The 25,550-nt window shown below is 39.5% G+C and overlaps 1 protein-coding gene across 1 annotated transcript in view; it reads right to left on the bottom strand.

The window, feature by feature from the left end:
* The window catches only part of LOC124165829 (HEAT repeat-containing protein 1), a 144,832-nt gene that overhangs the window by 23,400 nt on the left and 95,882 nt on the right, over window positions 1-25,550 (bottom strand). The window contains exons 19-22 of the mRNA XM_046543356.1: window positions 23,582-23,769; window positions 21,886-22,083; window positions 1,245-1,601; window positions 890-1,089 (exon numbers count right to left, since the gene is read on the bottom strand). Coding sequence (XP_046399312.1) covers window positions 890-1,089; window positions 1,245-1,601; window positions 21,886-22,083; window positions 23,582-23,769 — 943 coding nt within the window. The remainder of the gene's footprint in view (window positions 1-889; window positions 1,090-1,244; window positions 1,602-21,885; window positions 22,084-23,581; window positions 23,770-25,550) is intronic.

Below are 25,550 nucleotides of genomic sequence, written 5' to 3'. Positions count from 1 at the left end.
ATACCATTAATTAAGAAAATTTCAAAGTGTTTTAAGTTTCTTTGCATTTTAATACCGATGATTGTATAAAAAACGTGATTATTCGACCTATGTTGCTTACCTCGACTATTTCACACATGACTGGTGCAGAATCGGATGAAAAAAACATTAAAATCACGACATTTATCGCCGAAATAGCGTAAAAAGAGGGACTGTGTTGCGGGTTGCCTACTCTCAACATAAACGTCCCTGGTGCAACCGTAGGATGTCAACCTACATGAACAAAATTTTTTCTCTGTTCATTTGGTACGTCGGGCTACATTTTGTAATATGTCGAACTTTGACTTTCGAAAAAAGTTGTTTGATGACCGCCCCTACCACACGTCCATAACAATCCTAGCATTGGTTTGACGCAGCTCTCCACTCCTTTCTTCCATCACCTTATCTTTTCACACCTATGCATTTCTTCCCTAACGAGGACCATACTACGACTATTACTTAATGTAGAAATACTTTATGTATTAGTTTTAAGTTTAAAAAGTAATTAGTTTTACGTAGGTGCTCAAAAGTTAACACAATTTATCATACTCATGAAATTTCAGTCATTTCAAAAGTACTCCATTTCTTAACACTTTTGCAAGGCCATCACCAATGATATTTACAGAAAAAAATCTAAGCCATTGGCTTCAATTAATTGAAAAATTTCATCTTGAAGAAAAATGTTCCCTTAGATTGGAATACAGTAACTTCTTAAGCACTGAAAAGTAATGGATATATTTGTGTAAATATGTAAAACCTTATTTTTTTAAGAAACCTTTTCCTACTAAACCAAATCTTTATTGAATACCCAAACCTTTAATTGAATACAAGTTATTGTACTACAATTAGTCATTATGTAATGTGTCCTTACCTATCTTTCATGTTGGAGTTGAGAGCAGAAAGTAAGATTGGCATGAAATTATTTAACTCAGTCAGGGCACTAACTTTGAGGACTGAACAGATCTCTGCAATGCATAACACAGCACAGGCAAGAACACTTGATGAAGACGGAACCAAGCTACCCTTTTCACCCAAGGCACCCGCTGCAACTTTGCAGACTTCTGATAGCACCTAGATTAATTAAGAGAATGATGAAATTACAATGTACCACTATCTGCAGTGCCCTCGTTGCACAAATTAAAATATGCCACACTATAAACTATTGAAATAAATAAATAATTCACAGGTAAGGAAAGAAAATTCTGCAATAAAAATATGCAACTTACATGTTTGAATACAGATGGTTTTTCTACCGGCCCTAGAATGCGCACAAGGAGCTTGACTGTGAACAGAGACACTTGGCAGTTGAGGTCGTTCTCCCTCGTGGCACTCAAATCTGTTTTAATTTCCTCTCGGCTGTGCATCAATTCCAGCAGAGGGCCCAACAAAATACCCATCAGGGAAGCCCTGTCATCTTCAGAGAAGCTAGCGCAAACCTCTGCGGGACTACCTTTCTCATTCAACAGAGCCAAGAGCCTGTTACTCAGGATATCCGCTGCTTTGCGACGAACAGATGGAAGCTGATACCCCAGCAGACCTCTCACCACATCGAGAAACAATGGTCCTGGCAGAAGATTGTTCACCTAAAATACAAAAACATCAGATTTGACCACAAGTTGAATTCATTCTCATACATTTTTATTTAACAGCACCATAGCAGTTATTCTCATTGTAACAGGTAAGTGAAGAGTTCCAAAATATAAATACAGCGGAACCTCAATCTATCATTTTTCCGGGGGATGGATGAAAAAAAAACGATGAATGCAGGAAAAAGAGCGATGCGGGAATGTTTGGCTGGGTTGCCTATGTCCCAGGAACCACAGGATTTTTGTTAGTAATTATGATATTCATTAAAGAATTCAAACAAGATTTTAACTGATTACAGGAATATTAGTACTTAATCGAAAAACTTAGGTCATATTGTTGATTCGACTCTCTTAACTCTCTACATAAATAAACATTTATGTATGCTTGTGTTCATTACGGTCTGTGCTAAAACTTATATTTTTGCATTATTAGTATTGAATATTTTACATTTTTTTGGTCTAAATATCTACTACTTGCTAGCCAAGCAATGATCTCCATAATGCCATATTTTTGTCAAAATGTCAACACAATTACTTCCCTGCTCCATCAAAAGAGAATACACAGAAGACTCGTTATTATGAAGCTCAGTGGACCGAAAAATTGGAGATTTGTAATAACGAAGTTTGTATGAACATTTATTTTAGGAATTAACGAAAAAAAAAAAGTTTATAATAAGCGAAATTAAATTACATGCAAATATATAAAAACAAAAAAATTCATTTCAGTTTCTCAACAGAAGAATGAGGCATGATGCAGTCTAGGGTTGATATCCTCCCGAATACAGAAAGTCCTTGATATACGAACTGTATCGAATTCTGTTGAAGCATTCCAAGACCTTGTTCATAAGCTGATAATCCTAGTCCAGCCGCCGAGAATTGTCTGATGACAGGCAGAATGTCCTAATTCGGGGTGGGGGGCAAGGTTGCCAGTTAAGAATGCCTACGTCACTTGTAAACAAAAGGTTCTGTGAAGAAAGAAGCCGGAAGGCACAACGAGTGTGAAGGACGCAGAGGAAGAATCACTTGTTTAGGAAATTTGAAGAAAGGGTTTTGGTGGTTCAAGCTTGTTTCAGTATTTCAGATGCATGTGACAACATTGTATGATTAGGCGAGGGTGAGAGGTGCATTTGGGGGACAGTGATTGGCTGCAAATCGTGCTGGTCCTCCACCCCTCCTTTTGAACTGTCATCGGACAACTCTTGCCAGCCAGACTGTATGCAAGGAATCGAGGAGTACGTTTATCCTGCAGAATGCGACACTGCATCACAGTTGTGTGCTAACTGACGATTGAGACAAATTGATCTAGCTGGGCGAGCAACGCAGCCGGAGCCGAAAAAATGAGGAAGAACGGGCAAAACGCTGCACAGTACCTAAATTCACACCGGAATCAATGATAAATTCGCATTGTGCCCACAGTAAGAGTTCCTATATGCCACACCACATAGTATTGGCCAAATCAAAAGGCGCCAAATTTGAAATTTGAAAATTTTGAATGCGCCTACCTTTGACAATTTGTAAATCGAATGTGTGTAGGAAGAGGACTAACTGAACGTCCAATTTACAAGCGGTTATTAGTTGGTAACCATAATTCCACAGGAATGAAGCTTATTATATGATGTTGGCTAACTGAAGAAAGAATCATAATTGATGCACTTGGGTAGAGTACAGGAGAAGCAAGCAATAAGGAGCAAGGCCTTGGAACACATATTGTTCGTATATCAGATTTACTGTATTGGGGAAGATATCACCTCTCCATTGCATCATGCCACATTCTTCTTTTGAGAAACTGAAACGAATTTTCCTGTTTATAAATATTTCCACATCATTTAATCACATTTAATACATACTGTTCCGATGATTCCTAGAAGAAACGTTCATACGAACTTCGCTATTACAAACCTCTGGTTTTTTGGTCTCGTGAACTTTGTAATAACGAGAGTCTACTGTACATACCCCATCAAACGAAGGAAACTTTCCGACCTTAGACAATTTTAATAAGTGATTATTAACAGATGTTTCCCTGAGCTCTGTGCCACATTCATGCATAGGTAATCTCAGATGATGTAAACTCCTGACTACATACTTGTATAGGTGCCTGTAACGCCACGTGGAGTGGAATTGCATGGCTGCCAATCTGGCCTTTTTTGAATGAGTTTAAAGTTGACCATTAACATTCGTTTAAACCAAATACAGTAAACTCTCGATTATACGAAGCAGGATATTACTAAATTTTCGATAATACGAAGTGAAATTGAGGTCCCAGCGAAAAGCTTATGGTAAATACAGTCGGATCCGGATTTAACGTCTTCGCATTTAACGTTTTTCCACATTTAGCGTTTATTTTTTAGGGTCCTGATTCATTCCCTATTTGGGCAATGTAAAAATTATCCGTATTTAGTGTTTCGCATTTTGCGTTTTTCCGCATTTATGGTCGTAAAAATTTTTCCCGCACAAGATTTTTTTGCCCGATTTAACATTTTTTCTTGACGGCTCATGCAAATGATTATCCAAATCTTCGAATTTCTGCTCATCAACAAGAAGAGTCTCATGAAAGTTTACCAAGAGACAATAGAATCTACCAGGGAACGCTTCTTCAACTGCTTTCTTCTGCGAATGCAGCGCTGGGACCTTCAACTCGCAAGCTAAGTGATTTGTCTTCTCGTAATGTTTCGCTCCCCTTCTGATCCAAACACCAGACACTTTTTGTATCAGATCCGATCTAATGGAGCAAATTCATCCCTTAATAACCTCGAACTACCTTATCCTTCACTTCGTGAACTTCGATGATACGTGACGACTAATGACACGAGTTATACTCCGAGGGCCGCTACAATGATGGTTTCCTCGTAATGTTTTCAATTGACGGCTTATGCCCCTTTCAACTCTACTCTCTACGGGTAGTCCATTGTTAGCCCAATATTTTTCCAGTCGGCTACTTTCTCTTTTCAAAAGAGGCCCAATATCATTTGTGCAGTTCACTAGAAGATTCTTTTTATAATCCATTCCAAGGTCAGTTTCCACGGAGCAACAGCGAAAGAACCGAGGAAGTGTTTCCCCTGTCATGATCGTGAGTGAAAGCATTCTTTCCTAACGGAACAACATTATTTTACATCGTAATTTAGATATCCTGGATCCCATATACCGACATGAGGCTGGTTGATATCGCTGCCGATTCAAAGATACAGGCGGTCCTCGACTTTCGTACACTCGACTTTCGTACAATTCGCACTTTCGTACATTCAAAATTGACACCTTTTACTCGACTTTCGTACGCTAAATTCGGACTTTTGGACGCTGGTCTGTAATTTTTTTTAAATTCCCGCTATGTTTATTGCGCATCCCAACATTCAATTGTTTCAAATTGCAGTATTGGCAGCATATGCGAACAATATGAACGTATATAATGAAGGGAATTGTTGGTAATTGACTCTGATCTAGGTGATTTATTTGGGAGAGAGACTGCCTGCTATAGGCTCCTTTATCAAGAGAGGAGGAAAGCCTTCATTGAAGATATTTCTCAAAAGAAGTTGACTAGACATCATCGAATAGCTTTCAATAAAACTAGTAAGACCTTCTTTCTAATTGTGTTTTTTCGTTTGAGTGCTGTTTAATTCATGTAAACCTTCAGCAACGATATTGCACGACATATCACGCGAATTCCGTTTGTCTTTTGTCTTTTTTGAATAACATGCGGAATATACGCGATCACGAATGTCACCTGCCAAACATCGAATTTTGGTGTAAAAATTAAAAGGTATCCAGAGTGCGGGTTCAACGAATACATTTTTTTATGCTACTTGATATGTCCTTTTATTTATAGTGGACGTAATAAGTGGAATGTCAACTTAAACGCCAAGAGGAAGTTTCACTCGATAGCCAACGGAGTTCTTGTTTTTTAAACTTATATTTGCATTTTCTGCGTATTTTCGAAATAAATTATATGATTTGAGGAGTTTTATTAATATATTATTAAAATTAAGTCAATTGAAATGAATTCCGTGAAAAAAAAAGGTTTTAGTACGTAAATTCCGCTCTTTTGGAACGTAACCCCTAATTAGTATGGAAGTCAATGGTTCGACTTTCGTACAATTCGACTTTCGTACAAGTTTTCGGGAACGCATTGTGTACGAAAGTCGGGGACCGCCTGTACAGTAAAATTCGGTTATAACGCGGGTCTAGGGGGACATAGTTTACACCCGCGTTATCGGACAACAGCGTTATTACGGGAAACTGCATGGGAAGCAATAAAAAAACCCTTAAAGGTAATTTTTATAGCCAATTTATTTGCGTAATACATTATTAAAATATTTATTTTATGATTTAGACGCTCTACTTTAACGGGATTTACTAAAATACTCGGATATTTTCTTTTGCCGCGATAGTTGATGGCGTTTCTTTGTCACGTAATTTTTTATGCTTTGCAAGTGCAACAGATGAATACTATCGCAATCACTTTGTCCCTTCAACCAATTCATCAATTCACTTAAATTATGTAATAAATGGCCAATTTTTGGCATCTCGACCTCACATTCGTCTTCTTCATTCTCGCTCTGATCTTCCGATGATGCAGCTGTTTTTGCGCGGCTCTGGACTGCAGCCACAATTTCTTCGTCGCTCTTATAAGCAGATACAGGAGTTTCCTCGTCTTCGCGAACCCAGGCCTCGAGATCACTCACAAATAGTTTATTAGAAAGAACATCTGAAGTTTCACGTGCGTCCTCTTCCGTGAAACCCATAAACTCGTCTTCGTCTTCCATGCTATCGCCCGCTGTATACTCGCACTTTGACCAGCAATTTAGGATTGTAGCTGAAGTTATTTTCTTCCATGCCAATCCAATATTATAAGCCATATTCTTCAGGGTGACTGTTTTCAGATATTCTTGTACCTCCAGTTCTGAATTTATGACACTAATGAGCAATTCCCGCCGATAGTGGGCTTTAAATGCTCTGATTATCCCTTGATCCATGGGCTGAATAAGAGCTGTCGTATTTTTTGGTAAAAACGAAGCCACTATTTTACCATCCCTCGATATCAAAAGCTCAGAAGACGGATGGGCCGGACAGTTATCTAACAGAATTAGTGCCTTCTCTTCTAACTTTTTTGATCTTAAGTGGCTTTTAACCGATGGAACAAAATCTTCATTGAACCAAGATAAAAAATGTCTCGAGTCATCCAGGCATTCTGACTGTTTTTGTAATTTATGGGTAGTGCTGTCATATTAACGTGCTTGAAGCACCGAGGACTTCGATTTTTACCAATACACAAAGGTTTTAACTTGTGACTTCCTGATTTGTTCGCGCATAGTAATAAAGTCACTCTTTCTTTGCTCATTTTTATTCCGGATTTATTTGCCGACTTCTTAATATCAAGTGATTTTGTTGGAAGCAATCTGTAGTAGAGAGCGGTTTCATCGCAGTTATACAATTGCTCTTCAGTGTACTCACGTTCATCAATCATCTTGCGTAAAGTCCCACAGAATTCTCTAGCTGCTACACTGTCACTGGAACGCGATTCTCCTTGCATGTTAACTTGCGCTATCCCGTGGTGAATTTTCCACCTCGATAGCCAGCCAGCAGAAGCAACAAAATCATGAGCACCACCTATTTGTTTATTTAATTTAATTGCTTGTGCTTGTAAAAGTGGACCGGATAATGGAACACCTTCACTGCGCTTCTGAACAAACCACGTAATCAAACATTCATCCACATCACCAGCAGCACTCAATCTGGCCTTTTTTCTATCAAGTCCTATTTCGTCATCCACTTGATCAACAAATGATCGTAATTTATCTTCTTCTTTCATCCAACCACGAATAGTTCCTTCAGGAACACCAAACTCCCTGAATAAACTTGATTTTGAATCACCGCGCTTCACTCTGTCCATTATGCCCAACTTTTCTTTAATTGTGTAAGTTTTCCTTTTGACAGACATCGTTTTAACTCTAAAATCAATGAAAATATTCGTAAAAAAATAATTTTCATATTCATATTAAGCTTAAGACAAAGGTAAAACAGCTCATTCATCATTATAATGCTCGAAGCCTGTGGGTATTGAGTACCTACTTTGGTTTGAGTGCCGCGGTGCGAACGTACGAAAGAGAATTATCTCAATCTCCCTGAATCTCGAAAATTATTATAGCCGTGCAACACTTTTCAGCTCGAGTTCACAAGACACAATGACCGATCAGGAATTACCGAGTTTTTTTATGGCTACGAAACAATGTATGGAATACGTCGCCAACCCCGTTGATACAGTCGCTTGAAGTAGCGCCGTTGTGACGCGTCGGTAGTCACGCCGAGATAAAATTCGCCGCAAAGTTACCTACCTCAAAAAAAAAGGTCAATGTAATCATTTCGGGGGACATGGTGAGACCCGCGGTATATCCGAAACCGCGGTAAAGTGAGGCGCGTAATAACCGGAATTTACTGTACCTATTTATCTGGTGCTATTTTATGTCAAAATTGAATGAAAATCGGAGTTTTGACGAACTATCACGGTCCATGACTAAATAAATCGCTCATGCTGGAAAAAAATCACCGCATAATCAAGGTAAAATAGATGAGCGCGGAAAAATACGAAAATCCAGCAGGAATCCCTTGGTGGTTGACTGCGACATCATAACTCGGACGAAATTGCCAAACTCCGGAGGCACTGACAATTTTTCAGATGAAATCCAGTTCTATTGAAGATTAAAACTTTTCACTTAGCAGAGTTTAGCTGATCGTTATTCAAGGTCGAACCAAATTTTATTAAAAGCTGCCGATAAACGGTGAGTCGGAGTCAAGGTGATCAGCGCGCCGCGTACCTAAGCAACTTCTCCCGGCTCCATTCGTCCTGTATGAGGCCGCGGATATGACAACGAATCTGGTGTTATCATTGAGTTGAATCACCATCGACTTGAACGCATACTAGAAAAAAGATTCTCCATTTTTGGATGACCTTGAAATCCAAAATGTTCGCACAGGAGGCTCATAAATCGCTCGTTTCGCCGAGGCAACAGAAAACGTTAAATTGGCAAAATTCCAGTAAATCTCCCTTTTCCTAGAATTCGGGATTAGCGATCTTCTGCTATCCCTTTATTTCACTCATCTGCATTGATGCAATGACGATTTTTTCGAGTACCTACTTGCACCTTTTTTATTATATTAGAAATGCTATAGTCACCTACCTGTCACTTTTACAGAAAAAATTTTAAATTTTCTTCGAGGCCACTGAAATATGCGTAAAATGGAATCACTAATTTCCATAATAATATTCCGTGTGGGAATGCTTTTAAGTTGATGAATATTATAATTTTCTTAAAATATTTCATTGAAACAATTGTCATCTTCTCATTACTTATTTTTACTACCCATTTTTTTAGCTGATTCCTGAAAAGTATTATCCAACCTTAATTCGGCAAATAACATTTAATCAATGAATTTGTTGCTGCATGCAGCAACTTTTAGTTACTTAAAATAATATTTTTTATTCATAAAAAGCCATTCCAATCATTACAGACCCTCAAAACTGAAAAAAATGGCAGGTCCTCATTTAGTGTTTTTCCGCATTTAGTGTTTTAAATTGTGTCCCCGCTGAAAAACCTTAAATCAGGATTCTACTGTACGTGGTGCTGTTCAATAATAAGAAGTTTTGATAATACGAAATATTTTGAAATAACGAACATCGTCCTAGGTCCCCAGGAGCAAATGGCATTCCTTTATACTAACTACGGCAAAATATTTGTCAATGGAACTAGTTATTCGGGCGAAAGCAGCAAAAACATTAGTGCTTTTTGACTGCAGTGCATCAAAGTGTGAAATCGCAAAAGATAATGTAACTTAGGAGGGAAAGGGTTCCCCTTAAAGCTTACGGTAGGAGTCAAGGAGAAGTAGGAGTTTGGTAAAAATATTGTGGCTGGCACAATCCCCCTATTTACATTCATACTTGTAAACATAGCGTCATGCCAATAGTATCCACGAATACTCGAATACCTCGAATGTTAGAAAGTATTCGATATTCAAGTTCTCGAATAATTACGCTTAAAGTACGATCTTGAATATCTCGAAAACTTCGAATTTCGCTCCATACACTGTCGCACACACGTCGTTGGTGGTTAACTCAAAAAAACATAGAGGACTCTAGTCGTTCCGTGCATGCAGCGCCGTTTTAGGCAAGTTAACAAACTACATCAAATTCGTGGATAAGAGTGGTGAAAAAATGTTGTTCGACACAGGGAACCACGAATGATCGGGGGAAAAAAATCCAAAAATCCCCTGTGTCACCCACAAAACCCCTCAAAAAAAAAAAAAAATGCTGGGAAATTGACTTTTGGGGTAGGTACCTTCCATTACGCATTCTGCTACTGGTCCAGAACCGTACCACTCATCGGGAAAATCATCACAAATTCGAAGACTGCAAGGATACGGGCTTCCCCTGATGTCAGTTTTGATTCTATATACCGAACAGCGGCTCTGCATTGCCGAGTAAAAGTTGAAAAAGGATTGAAATTTTCATCTATGTACATAATCGTAAAAAATGGCATATGCAAAAGCCCCAGGCTGAATGCATCAATACACCAACATTCAAAAAATTATTTTCACCACTTCTCATTCTAAGCTCATCCAGCACCCTGATTATGTAACTGTGAGAAGGGTGAGAGCGATGTCGTTGCCAGGGGCAACGCGATTCCCACGACGGAAGGTGATAGCAGCGATTATGAAACCTTGATCGCTCTCTTTATCACGCTGCGAGCGTCGTCGGCCTATCACGTTCGAAACCCATGGTGACAAGCATATGCTGACATGAAAACGAGCACGAAATGCATATATTAGCAAACAATTATTGATTATTTAATTTAAAAATGCCCCATAATCGATTAAAAACCGATATAATTCTTAATTATTTCAACTGGAGTGCTCTGTTGACTTCATAGTTGCCCACGTTGTTCAATTGTTATATGCGCATGGTGGTGAATTCGATTGAGCAGCTTTATTTTCACACAGCTAATTGGAAAGTACTGCTAATTGAAGTACATCAGTGATTCAAACGTCAATTACTTTATATCGAAGTTAAATTATCAACATTTGCCAAGTACGTTCTCCAACATATCAACATCGTTAAACTCCTTTTCGATTTTTAATCATCATAAATCAACTATTAACTACTTACATTCAAATCGCTAGCGCGTTTATTATCATTTCAACATTAATTAGTTTCAATCCAAGGTCACGACTTTTCGACCATTCTCTACAATATAGCAAATAATTTTCAGCATCTCCCGGCGAGCATTAGCATAATAGATTACGTTATCACACATCGAAAAGAAATACTACACTTTCCCCATACCATACTACTCGAGTACTTAACTATAATATTATCTATTGGCGAAGCGAAGTACTTAGCTTTGAACTGCCTCAATTTTATGTTTTAGTTGTTTGTTATTGTAATTTCAAACTCTCCGCAGACGACGTATTCTCGGACAAGGATGTGTCGAAGGATTTCATTGGTTCTTCAGATTTCTCAATGATACCAACCTCACGCGCTCGTACCTGTATGATACGCGCGATGACGGTGGCTTACATGATCGCGTGATACAGCGGAACGTGATAGGAGAACGTGATGGTCATCTATCGCAGTCGTCGCTGTCACATTTACATAATCAGGGTGCAGGTTGAAGTTCCTAGGTACCGTATAAGCTTGTGTAAGAGGCGCACCTTTTTTCCCGGAAATAGCAGCCGAAAATGGGGGTGCGCCTCTTACACAAACGTTTTATCTTCCCCCCCCCCTCCCCTTCCCCTGTGGCAAGTCCAAGGGGAACTGAGTGCTTTGGTTTTCAGCGTGAGCCAGTCATCTAAAAACCAAGGTCAAAAACAAGCGGGAGGCACAGGATTTTCTCCCTTAAGTGACATATTTATAACATTCTTGTTTGCCTTTTTTTACTCGTAAGTATACTCGTAAGCATCGCGCCGTCGCGTCGATGCCTCGGAGGTGAACATGGAAAAGATCGCGCGGCGTTTGTTTTATTAGCCCTGCGGTGAGCGCCTTAGTGGGCATCCCGCAGCACTTAAAACTGCAAATAGCAATCGCATATCTAAATTGCAGAAAATTTTAGATTTGAAGGATGTCTGGTTAATAGTCAACAACTGTCTTGCCGAGTAATCTACCGATTCAATCGATAGATTTTTCTTCCTCATAGGAAAATCTACTAGGATTGGTAGAATATTAATTGCGTATGCTTGGTTTCGCTAATAGTAGGGCCCGCCCGCCTTTGTGACTGTGCGGGACTCCTCGTCCCCTCCCTTCCTCCACCGTCCTTTCCCTGGAGGTATCGTCGGGCTCTCATCGCGGCGATGCCTCCAATCCTTTTTCCTTTCTGTCCTATCCCTTCTGGGTGCAGAGGTAAAAAGCTCGCGCTTATAGACCCTGCCCTACAACGACGAGCGTGAAGGACCCAAAGGAAGATTCCTTTGTTTTGGCGATTTGCAGAAAGGGCTTGTTTTGGTGGCTTAGGCTTGTTTCAGTGCTTCATATCCATGAGACAACGTTGTATGACTGGGGGACCCAGATAGCACAAAGTAAGTGAGTTAACCGTTTCTTATGGTTTTCTTACGGAAAAAATTGATAAGCAGCTTATCGTAAGCTAAGGGACTTATATAAGGCAAGGGTAAGACGTTAGGGACGTTTAGGTAAGGATTGCCGTCAAATATCCTCAGGCAATGTAAGTCACTTCTGTTGGAGCGCCAAAGGCGGCTGAACAGCGTACTAAACATGCTACGCGGCTCATCTTGACATGAATTTAAAGGCTATTGGGGAAATTTAGCGAGTTTTTATAAGGGCTGAACAACTGATAACAGATTTTCCCGTAAATAGAAAAAAATTAATAACTGCAAGCAACCGGCTAGTGAAGATATAAAGCATAGTACAAGTACTCTATCCATGCGGCGGAAAGAAAAAAAAATAACATTAGGGTGGATTCGAACGTGTGACCCCCGGAACCGTATTACTACACGCTGACCACTTCACCACGGCAGTTATTGAGAAAGGGTGCGTAGTTACTAATTAAATATCCAATTATGTAAAAAAAACTTGTTTGGCATGTGCATGAAAAACTGAATTTATTCAAGGTCCATACATTTTAACATTTATGAATTTTAAATTATGGTTTGATAAACCGATGACTACAATACGTATATTAGATGTTCCTTCCGGCATTTTTATATTATTCTACGTTGGTATTCTTGTGAAATTGTGTTTTTCTTACGACCTTCGTTAAGCTATCAGTTCATAAATGTGAATGATTTTCAAATTATGGTGGTATGATGTTATTTCTCCTCATAATATAGAAGCGCCAATAATAAAAACATTGTTTTAATGCATAAAGGCCTTAATTAACACTCTGTAATGATGGGATAATAACAGCATCTACGGAAGTGCTGAAAGTTTGGCATCCATTTTGCCATTACTCTGGATGTTTGTCGCCCTGGCCGTAAGAAACCCATAACAAGCTTACTTGAGAAGCGACTTCCTTATTTCTTCCTTTCACCTTATCTCAATGACTTATAATGTGCTAGCTGGGGAGGGTATGAGGTGCGTTTGGGGGACAGCAATTGGCTGCAAACCGTGCAGGCGCAGGGTTCTCCACCCCTCCTTTTGAACTGTCATCGGACAACTCTCGACGGCCGGACTGTAGGAGTGTAACCCGCGAGCCCGCCCTAAGGATTTCGATCCATCTGTCTTGCCGAGTAATTTCCATTATGCCCTTGGCGTGATTTTTTAAAAGGAATCTTCTGACGCTATTATAAGAGTTATTGCAATTGACAATTATATTGTTGATAAAACCTGAGGCGCAAAAATTAAAATTAATGTACATTTTTGGAATAAATGGCGGATATAGATATCAGAAATGCTTATAATTGAAGAGCGATTCCAAATTCTTTAATCCGGTAAATTAAAGGCGAGACCTACAGCACAGAAACTGAACTTTGCGGCATTTTGCTGTGAGCTTTCCCACCTTCAGGTTTCCCATTTGCTTCCACTTAGCATCGCTGAACGTGAATATTTACTCCTTATTGTTCCACGCTTTCATTCCATCGATTTGGTTACATTTAATCCTCACGGTGCTTACGGGACTGGTGGTAGGATTAAGAAAATGTCTGGAAATGATAATATTATTTGGCAGCAATCCGGCACGAAGGACCAAAACATGTGCCCGCGGGGTCGTGTGCCCCTGGTTATGATAAATGAAAGGCGAGGACAACTTAAAGTGAATGTGGGTTTATTTCCCGCACGACTTCCAACAAAGGACACGATCATCTTCGTCCACACGCTCCCGGCTTTCAACACCAATAGTAAAAACCCAACCCACACCGAAAGCGAAACGGCTTGAAGGAGAAAGGATTACTGACCCTCGCGTAACGGTTTTGCCAGGGAGCCCTCACTACGAGGGCTATGAATGAATTCCCCTTGGTGGAGACCGCAGGAGGAAAGGGTCGACCGAAGAGGCCAGACTTGGGAATCCCCATAATCCTTGAGAACGGCGACAATCGCCACAGGAGTCGACAAGGGGGAGGTAAACAACCCAAGACTGTTTACAAAACGTCCACTCCCAGAGATAGACAAAAGACCCCTGGTGATTCATATCATAGAGACTACTTTTTAAGCAAAAGTGTGGGGTGCAAATGAAGGAAAGCAATTGGCCTTGCAGCAGGTGCCGGGATTTCCAACTCCTCCTTTTTCTACTTCTTTGGCATTTTACGAATTTTAGCTGAGAATATCAGTGCATACGCTACCGTCGGTCAGTGCTGTTCTAAAGATGATTACGGGAAAAAAGTTGCGCTCTTTCACGGCCGCAGAAAAACTGAAAGTGATTCAAGACGCTGAGCAAGTAGGGAATCGCGCAGCCGGACGAAAGTTTGATGTGTCGGAATCATGTATAAGAAGATGGAGGAATGATAAGGACGCATTGCTCCACACAAATAGGGGAAGAAGATCCTTCAGAGGAAAATCTGCCAGCTACCCCATCCTGGAAGAAAGGCTGGCGCATTACATCAGGGATAGACGGCAATTTGGCTATGCAGTGTCGACAGAAATGTGTGTTTTTAAGGCGCTTGAAATAGCCAGAGAGATGAATATCAGCCATGATCAGTTTAGGGCAAGTGAGGGATGGGTTCGTGGGTTTTATCGACGGAACGGCTTTTCCATTAGAAGAAGGACAACAATTTCGCAGCGCCTTCCCGAAATGTACGAAGAGAAATTGATTAACTTTCAACGATATGTAATTGGCTTGAGAAAAAAGAATTCGTACTTGTTAGGCCAAATCGGTAACGCTGATCAGGTACCAGTTTACTACGAAATGCCAATTGAATGTACAATCAATGAGAAAGGAGCGAAATCCGTAATGATGACTACTGGAGGAGAAGAAAAACAGTGGTGCACTGTCATGCTTGCAGCATTGGCAGATGCGAAGAAACTTCCTCCGTTTCTCATTTTTAGAAGGAAAAACCTCCCGAAAGAAAAACTACCTCCAGGCATTATTGTTCGGGCTCAAGAGAAGGGTTGGATGGACAATAGTTTGGTGTTAGATTGGATTAGGTGTGTGTGGGAACGTCGCCCAGGGGATCTGCTCAACCTTCCCAATATACTTGTCGTGGACAGTTTTCGCGGGCATTTAACAGATGGAGTGAAAAAATATCTCACCAGTCGTAAAACGGACCAAGTTATTATTCCTGGGGGGATGACTTCAGTTTTGCAGCCTCTAGACGTGTGTATAAATCGCCCCTTCAAGGCTAACATGAAGAGGAATTATACAGAGTGGATGGCAGGAACGGTGCATGAAACAACACCAACAGGACGAATGAAAAAACCAAGTCTAACACAAATATGCCAGTGGATAATTAGTTCTTGGAAGTTGATTCCTGAAGACTTGGTGATAAAAAGTTTCAAGAAGTGCTGCATTACGAATAATTTGGATGGGAGCGAAGACTGTATGACTTGGGATTCCAATGACGAGGAAAATTCCGCTGGAGAGGGCGATGATACCAGCGACATAGAATGAAGGTCAGTGAAAACGATATTAATATTCATTGATGAAACCTATGATTCATAACTCAATTTATATTTTGTCTTCTGAACCATATACTATTTCTTTTGCCACAGGGTGACTTCAAAATGGTTGTGACCGGACATGCTCCATACCGCGAAACCGGCCTTATTAGTAATCAGCCATTTTTATGTAAATTATTTGGTTTTAATACGTTTCAAAATGTATTTAGTAAAAAAAACAAATAAATGCTTTTACTGCTATTGACAGTCATGATTTTCATCTTGAATTTATTTTTTCAGATTTTCATGTGATTTAATCCTTAATCGATCGTTTTTACGTGGTTGACGCTAGGAAATTTTGCATTTCAAATGTTGGCATTTCCGCTCGCCATCGCTTTCGGCAAAGAGTAGTTTCTATAAATTGAATTCGGTGAAAAAGATCGTCCTCGTAATGACTATCACTGGTCCATTAGGAAAGTGAAGGGAAAACGGCATTCAAAATTAGCGATTGGTGTGACTGCTCGGCAATTATGAATTGCAGCATAGCCAGACTTTCTTCATTTCAATAAATATCGATTTCTCACCCATTGCATAGTGTGATAAAAAGTCCTAGGAGAAAAAGGTTAATAGTGAATACATACTTATCTACTTATAAAACAAGTGAATACGTACTTATTTTCGCGCGCCATACGTGCGGTGTAAATTTAGCTGAAAATTCGCGCTCATAAATTTTTAGTTCAAAATGCCGCGTAAAAGTTTGCTTCAAATTACACGTAAATATTTAGTTCAAAATGCTGCTTAAATTTTCAGTATTGCAAGGGGACAGTTCGATAATCGTCAACAGTCCAGGCATACCTCTGCAACTCTTCGCGGTGGGGAAAGAAGAATTCCGCATTTTTTTTTTTTTTTTATCAGCACCGTTGCTCAAAATAGGGGTGCGCCTCTTACACGTGTGCGCCTCTTACACAAGCTTATACGGTAATTACACAAAAACTTAATGCACAGAATGGCAAAATCCCCGTTCAAATTGGCATTAGAGGAGCCATTTCACTTTCAAATGGGCTCAGGTGTAAAGTATTACCGTATAAGCGTGTGTAAGAGGCGCACCCCTATTTTGAGCATCGGAGCTATGAAGAAAAAAAAATTTTGCGGCATTTTCTTAATACTATCGTGTGGTGTTGCAGACGTACGCCTGGAATTTCGACAGTTATCGAACTTTTATCGAATTAATAATGAAAGAGGAAATTTTGATAACTGCGGCGGTAATAGCGGCATAAGAGGGAGTAGAAAGAGTTCCGATCCTCTCTTCACATACATTGTTGCTCAACGATGCTTGTCCTATTCAGCAATTTTGTTTAAATGTTCTCGCAGGAGTATTGCAATAGAATTGTGGCCGTGGAAAATTTTAAGGCAAAACACGACAGGCACATAGCATGAACCTTCCCAAGAGCTTGGACAACAATCGGGGCAATCTCAGTGCCGTAGGATAATAACCACGTCGTAGATTTAACGGAACCACACTCGGTCCTCCATCAGCCAATGCCTCTGCCGTTTTTTTTCCTTCCCGAGACCCCACAGGAAAATAGGAAAACGTCAAGTTACAGGGGAACAATGGAAACGTGTTTCATCCCTACCCCGTCTCACCAACTGACCTTGATCGATCTCACGCAAGAAGGCTCAAAAAAAGAAAGAGATCTAACGCGACGCATATCTGACAGAATTAAAGTTTTTTAAGCTCTAATTGTTTGACACAAAGATTTGTAGTTACAACAAGGCTACTAATATTCAAAATAGTTCAAACAGGGCAATTTAGGAAGAAACAAGCGTAGCATGAGCGCATTCAAACAAGACAAGACTGAGTGGAAACTTCAGGCAACTTAAACTGCGTATATCACATTGCTGCGTTTTCGCCCCTTCGCTTTGAAGACAATGACGTCACATGCAAGATCGGACGTGTTCTTCCCGTGCTCCTTCGCTCATAGCCTCGTAGCTTAAAATACGGAGGGGAGGGAGTGCGCTCCTTCCCCTCTGTATTTCGTTGCTTGCTTTGAAGACGGAGGGTTCGCGCTCTTTCCCCTCGACCTCTCCTTCTGCGCTCTTCACTTATAAGCATTTCTGATTTCTTCCATCCACAATTTAGTCCAACAATGAACACACTCGTTCGATTTTTTTTAAAGCGCAGGTTTTGACACGAATATAATTTTCACCTGCAATAATCCTTATATTAGCGTCTGAAGATGATTTTTGGAAAATCAGGTCCTCAGCGTAATGGAAATTACTCGACAGATATTAACTATTAACCAGGTATGTCCTTCAAAAATACGCGTTTCTCTATGTTTGATAACCGATTACTATATATGCAGTATAAATGCTGCGGAATGCCCACTCGTGGCAGTAAATTTAGCGAGCCTTCCGGAGCGAAAAACCCTGCGCGATCTTCCATGTTCACCTCTGGGGTACCGACGTGACGGCGCGATGCTAACAGGAAAAGCAAACAGGAGCATTTTAAAAATACGTCACTAAGGGAGAAACTCCCCTGCCTGCCACTTGTTTTTGACCTAGGATTACAGATGACTGACTCACACTGAAAACCAAGGCCACTCAGTTCCCCTTAGACTTGAGGGGGTGAAGGGGATGGGGAAGATAGGAAGTCTGTGTTAGAGGCGCACCCTCATTTTCGGCTGCAATTTCTGGGAAAAAAGGTGCGCCTCTTACACGCGCTTATACAGTATATCATTTTTGATATCCTTACCACATCTCCCCACCTAGTCGTCCAGGCAGCACCCATCCCACTCTTATATACAGTGGAACTTGGTTAGTACGTTCCTCCTTAGTACGTTTTCCTCCTTAGTACGGCGATTTCCCTCGGTCCCGGTACCATCCGAACAAAATACAGGTAAAAGAATTTGGTTAGTACGTTTGAAAAAATTGCGCTTTCCTGGTTAGTACGCTCAATTGCTTGCCGTGACGCAACCCGCAATTCGTTCTCTAGTGTCTTCTTAAGGGTCGCAAACGTCTGAATTCATGATTTAATTTATTATTATTAGCCATTAACATTCTTCTATTCATTCCACATCTCTTTCTTCTACCGTAATTTATCCAAATGCATTTCTAAATTCTTGTGACGTGATGAAAAATAAAATGCGGCCATTTTTTGGGAATGTCTGACTATGAAAAACTACAGCCAATAAGAAGCCCCAATTTTCCCCACCCCGAGCTCCTCACCTTCTGTTGCCTTTGGAGCTTGGGAGTGCCCACTGCTGCGCACAAAGTTCATGAGTGGGCAATTGTTGCTATTGCAGGAGTTATCATGATGAAGAAATGAGTCTTAACGGTATTAGACAATTCCCACATTATCTAAAACAGTACTGCTCCATAAACTCGACGTCGTGCGTATTTACTTGACTACTGTTGCAGGAGCAGACGATCCTCTGGATCTCCACGAGAAGCTTAGCTTAAAAATACTTGATCTCGGAACGAAAGCAGACGACATTAGACAAATTTTGAAAGTAAATTTCAACTGTTTAATATAAAATTTTCTTGTAATTACGTCGTAATCTAATAATCTTGCGTGTCATCAGTTGATATATCGATCGATTTTACAATCGAAATGGTATCGTTCCAGAAGCGAATGTCTACGGCTGTTGCCGTAATTTGAAAGTCAATATAATTTTGCCCAATTTTTATGATGTTTAAAAAACCAGTTGACTTACTCCGGGTTGTTGTTATATTCTCCGAGTACGCTGTGAGAAAGAAAAATGACTTGTCTGAGCTTCACTCGTCCTCGTTCTGTAAATATATATAGGATAAATCACGGGAGATAGACGCCGTAATCATGAAATCCTCTCCGGGATGTCCATGAAAAATTGCGATTTTTATTCACATGGTATTGTTTTTCATGGTAGCGCTCATTTTCTTGATTTTAAATGTGAAAAGAGTTCAGGAAGGCGATCCTATGAGAACTACTGATAGTAATTGTAATTATGACGACTTTTTCACTGATTGCAATAACCCCGACTGCTATTATTTACTTTCCTCGTTAGTACGTTTTCCTGGTTAGTACGTTCATTTTTCGTGGTCCCTTCAGAAACGTACTAACCAAGTTCCACTGTATATCCCACCCACTTGGAAGGCTCTCTGACTGTGGAGATGTGATTGGTTCATGGTTCTACTGGCAACGGGGATAAGTTTCTAACTGGAGAGAGGCTGGAGAAGTATTTTTCATGATCGAGGAAATGAAGAGGAAAACTTTGTTATCCACATTCATTTTATTGGCTACGACACATGTTTTGTCATCTCTTGATATTTTTAGCCTGTCCTAGCTCTCGGAATAGCATGCCCTCCCACTTAGATCACGAAAAGATACGGCTGGGCTACCTGCCTCGCCATTTCCGTAGTTGACCCTAATCAACTTAGTAAAAGTTAGGAAGCAAGAGTCGCTAAAACTAAACAAAACACCAACTTTTATGTATTAATTATTTTATGTTCACGGAATTAAAAAATTAGCAATCTGCTTAATATTTGAAAAAATTGAGCCAAAACCTGACATAAATCTGAAATTAGGAGCTTAGTTTTTGGTTTTGCCAACTCACTATAAGCATGATCAACAAACTTAAATAATGCCAGAAATACGTTGGGTTTTGAGCTGATTAATTTCAAAATACTGTGTGGATATAAAATTTTGCAATGTTGGTTTACTTTCGTGATCTCTTGAAAATGATACCTCAATACGTTTCCCTTCTTTAGTTTTTGGGTTTAATTGTTCACCGTCATAAATGGAAATAAATATAAGCGCAGAGGGTAGAAAGAAAGAAAACCTAATAATGATCCAATGAAATTCTTCTTTGAAGGTGTCTGTCTGGGTAAGGAGCTCCAGCTACCTCTCAGCCGACGATTCGATCAAAGACTTTTCCATTCTCATCAATTCTGTCAATACCTACCTGGTGTGAGGTGCTACGATTATAAATTGTCTCTCTTCTTCTCTGCAGACTTGCAATAGTAATTAGTTATTTGCTTTGTCCTTTCCACACTTGTAAAATTGTAAAATTTTGTCGGTATCAGAAGCAAATGTCTATCTTGTGCGTAGATAATAGTTGATATTTGTTACTGACCACCAATTTCTTGGATTAAATTCTTATACAAAAATTTTCATTATGTTATTTGATTACATTTTCTAAAATGGACGCGAATTTTTTTCAGTGCTAAGATTGTATTCAACCTCAAAGAATGGGAAGTTTAGGATCGTATGATTTTTAAACGATGTTTCACAGCATAAAATCAATGAAAAGAGCATTTTTTTTAATTTAACTTAAATAGCCACCAAAAACGTTAAACAAGGCCAATAAAGACAGAAAAAGAGCTGTGGGAACAAAATCAAACATTTTTTTGGGACTAATTAAAATGGTTTGAAATTATGAAACTCGATATTACAAAGTGCCTATTTTCCAGTACTGCTGACTTCATACAATCGAAAGTTTACTGTAATTTGTATATAATAAATACACCAATGGTAGGTAACGAATCGCAATCGATGTGACATTGAAGCACGCGAATAAGTTGTCAATGAAAGTAACAATTTAAGCTACATCACAGAATACAGAATATTTTTTGAACTGACTCACAAGTTATAACAAATTAATGGATTACTTTTCAAAAGTTGGGGGAGTTTCACTATTAATCCTGATGCTACGCAGTACGTAAACTGTGCTTCAAGCATACTTTATGCTGCCCTTCATAATAAACATCGACCACTACTGTTTTCAGTGAACGACTGTTCAGTACTGCAGACAATATTTCCACCAAAAAAATAATAGATTAGACCCAGAGAGGGTAAAAATGTTGAATTATTTTAATCAAACCCTGGTGAAAGAACCAGTGGCTGCCTGATGTCATGTGAAAAAATTGGTCGGCCATGCATTCTTAAACACTGTGTCATTAAAACTTTTTTACTTGGCAAATAAAATTATGGAGACAATCTTAAGTTTTTTTTAACAGAGCTTTCCTGCTAATTTACTTCTTTAGTGAAATTATTTTCATTAACTTCTTGTGTTTGTTCATTTTAATCTGTCATTAATTCAGATAATAAGATTTCATCCTCGAAACCAAGTATCGAGAACCAAGAAGTGATGGGGAGAACAGAAAAAATTTAAGAACCAACTCATCCTTAAATGGTAACATATTTTTTTTCAGCCCTCCTTTATTTTAATTAACAATTGAGTAGTTGCTCAATATTCTGCATCAGAATATATCCATACATACCTTCTCTAATACTTGGTGGCATTTCTGCTGCATAGCTTTCCAATAACGACCAGAAGAGGTGCTTCCTCCAGCCACTTCGAGTTCCCCAGCCACAGTGGCTATGTAACCAAGGAGGACTTTGATTAGTTCTTGGAAGAGCTTGTCAACACCTGGCCGATCCTTCATCATCTTTGAGTCAACTCCATCCACCAAAGATACCTAAATGAATTTAAGGCCATGAGATGACATTCAGAAGTACATTTTTAAGTTTAATCTTTAATTAGTGATGTGCGCTCTGTGAGACCACTGCGTTTTTAAAATGCATATTTCAAAATGACTATTTTAAAATGTCTATCTTGCTTCATATTTTGAGATTGCGCTGAGATTGCCCAGATTGTTGTCCAATTTCCTGGGAAGGTTCATGCTATGGGCCTGTTGTGTTTTGCCAAGATAATACGACAAATCATGCGGCTTGTTAGTCGAAGTTCCCGGCGCTGAATTCGCGGAAGAATGCCGACAAAGAAGCTATATCCGGTAGCCGGTAGATTTAATCTACTAATGCTAAAATTCCATGGGAAAATTCTTTTTTATGCATAAACATTATTGAGAGGGGAGGTTTTTCCGGGCTCTTAATCTATTTTTGTTCATTCATCACTGATGGCAGTTGAGCAGTTATTTCAATTGCTCACTTAAAAGAAGTGATCTAAGCACCAGAAAAGTCTTAGTCACGGAATATCCCGGGTACCAGAGGCTTAGCTAGGAATATGCTTTTGGTGGGGGATGGCAGTACCTGGGGGGACAGCTCCCCACCCCCGGGGATTCTGGGAAAATTAAATAAAAATGACAAGACTGTAAATATATTTTACATCATTAAAGCACTTGAAAGTTAAATTTGAACAGATGAAGTTGCTGTATATCAAAGCTAGATAATTGTTTTAAATATTTTTTTTTAATTTCTCTGTGGCTTTGGGCAGGATCTATCCCCTCCCCATACTTACACCACCGCCAAGTGCTCCGTATTATATATGGCATGGTATTTAGAGGGAGAAAACCGACAGCTGGGGTCATTTTCGCCATGAGGTAAGGGAGGGAGGATAGAAACCCTGTGTTGGAATTAGCCAAGTTGTCAAAATAGCCTTAACCAGGGCCTAATGTCCCATCTGCCGGACATTGTGTTGCACTGGAAGCTCCCTCCACACTACTCTCAAGCAGGGATCTCTGAAAAGTTTCTGCCTCTACCAGGACTTGAACCCAGGCCCACAGGGTGTGAAGCCTTCGTGATGCATTAGTGAAATTTTTCTCCCTAATTACGGGGATAATTTGGATGACTTTCCTCAGATATTTCATTCCTTCAATCTCCAATCTTGGGTTTGTCTAAAACTAAGGTGGTAAAATGAATTTCCTGAAAACTGCTGTTAATGAGCCAACGTTTTTTGAAAATTGGCTTCTCTGTGGACATTTAGTATCACCATTCCGAAATTTCTCCAGGATCATAGCCTTGTGGCTTAGTGCTAGAAATGCTAGCAATTCAACCAAGATGTTCAGCTGTGGGTAATGTTGCTCATCTGGGCATTCCAACAATCTCTTAAACTTGTGACCCAGATTCAGACTTTCACAAGGCCTTTAAAAGGACTGAACTAGAAACCTGAGACAGCTTAAAATTGAGGTCCACAATGATGTGCCAACCACTATTACATATATCAATGAAAAAACTTACCTTGGCTACAACTTGCGGCTCAGAAATGACATCAAGCAAGAAAGAGACGACCGAATGCTTGAAGTGGCGCAGCTGAGCACCCGTTCGTACTTTTAAATCAAATATTTGGTTGAAATCATGAGACAGCTCCTTTGCCTGGGCCACTAGTTGTCCCCTGTGCCACACTATTTTACCATTAGCACCTGATTCTGGAATGAGAGAGAATGTAAGAGAGACAAGGCAAATATCAGTGCTTGGCAAAATAATTTTATCATCCTCCAATTTAACCTGAAATTACACAACTAGAACTAAAATTTCAGGTGGAACTTTGCCTTACATCATATAAAACAGACAAACAATATAATACCAATTGCCGAAATTCATTGTTGGACACTTTTTGGGCTAATTGGTGATTCATTCAGCAGTTGACCTCCAGAAACTGGGAACTTTGAAGGAGATAGGCTGAAAAAATTCAGTGGGTGAGATTCGGAGAGTCGCAAAACACGTTTCTATTGTTCTCATGTAACTTGATATTTTATTTCGAAGCTAAGGTCTTTGTAATACAATCCCTGCACGACCTTTCTTGGGATCTTTATTTTTATTTTGGAGAAGAGGAAAGCTTCAGACGGGGAGAGGCAAGTGCTGAAAGGAGGGGGATACCGGAAATATATCTTGGGAAATGCGCTAATGTTAATATCCCATGGCACTGACATTCCCCCTATAGTAGTTTCATGTCCTGGGGAAGATTCAAACAATGTGTTCATCATCATAGGCACAAATAACACATCGTAAACACTTAGTCTCATTTTCGTCAAACGATGGATGCGGGAAAATTACATGACGGGACCGTGATCTTCAAATGATCAATGTGGGAAAACGATACTTATGTGAACGATAGATGCAGGAAAAAAATTACATTGTCTTCATGGAACTTTATTTGGGACCAGGAACGGCAAACAATGAATGCGGGAAAACGATCAATGCGGTAACAATAGATCCGGTTCCACTGTACATATATACAAATACAATGGTGTATCTTTTATCATGTTTCCTAATGGAAAAGGCCGATATTTTTCGGCTTCAAGTTATTTCACCACTCAACGATGAGGGATTGATTTCTTGGGACATTACAAGTCCTCAAATTTGAAAAAAATGCATAAGAAAATGAACCTGCTCCATCTGATCGCCTATACAACGATAGACCACTTTTGAATTGCTTTCAAAAGTCAAGGGCTAACTGTATTAACCCCGGACTGTATTTATTCATAGAAGCCGCACACCTTTTTTTCCAGAAATGCCAGAGAAAAAAGGGGGTGCACGCCTTACGCTAATTCTCCAAACATTCATGTAGGTGTGCACCTTTATCCCTCAAATTCCTAGCAATTTAGAATTAGTGAACACATATATGTGAATTGGTAAGTATGGCAGAGTGGTGAACTAGAAAAGCATTTTGAAGTTATTTGTAAGAAAAACCGCTGCACATCTAAGTCTGGGCATACAGCAACACTAGCTAAAAAGCAGCATCAGAAACACCATGCTACAAAGCACTTGCCATGTGTATATCGTACAAAATATGACACATTGTAGAAGTGATGTTCAAATCTCTTTCTACAGTCTTTTCTAAGTCATAATTGGAGTTTGCTCCGGCATCTGTGGCAACTTATGTGATAGGTAGCCACTTTGGCATTATGAAATATTCTCTTTTGTTTTTAAGAAGAAAGTTATTGATATTAAATTAAATGATTGAGGCTCCGTTATTCACAAAACAAAATGAGCGTAATGATAACCATATTAAAAATCTTGTCCATTTTTTAAGCATTTTTCAAGCAACCCCCCCCCCCCTGCTAAATCCACCTATGATAAGCAAAAACCAAAAAAAATTGAAAATTGAGCAGCAGGAAGGAATTATGGTGTATCTGAGTCATGCATCAGAGACTGTAGGAAGATGAAGTAGAAACTGCTATCTGCAAGACAATGTACGAGAGCTTTT

This window comes from Ischnura elegans, chromosome 9 (genome assembly GCF_921293095.1).
Source record: "Ischnura elegans chromosome 9, ioIscEleg1.1, whole genome shotgun sequence".
Classification (NCBI taxonomy): domain Eukaryota; kingdom Metazoa; phylum Arthropoda; class Insecta; order Odonata; family Coenagrionidae; genus Ischnura; species Ischnura elegans.
This window is presented reverse-complemented; position numbering and strand designations above follow the sequence as displayed.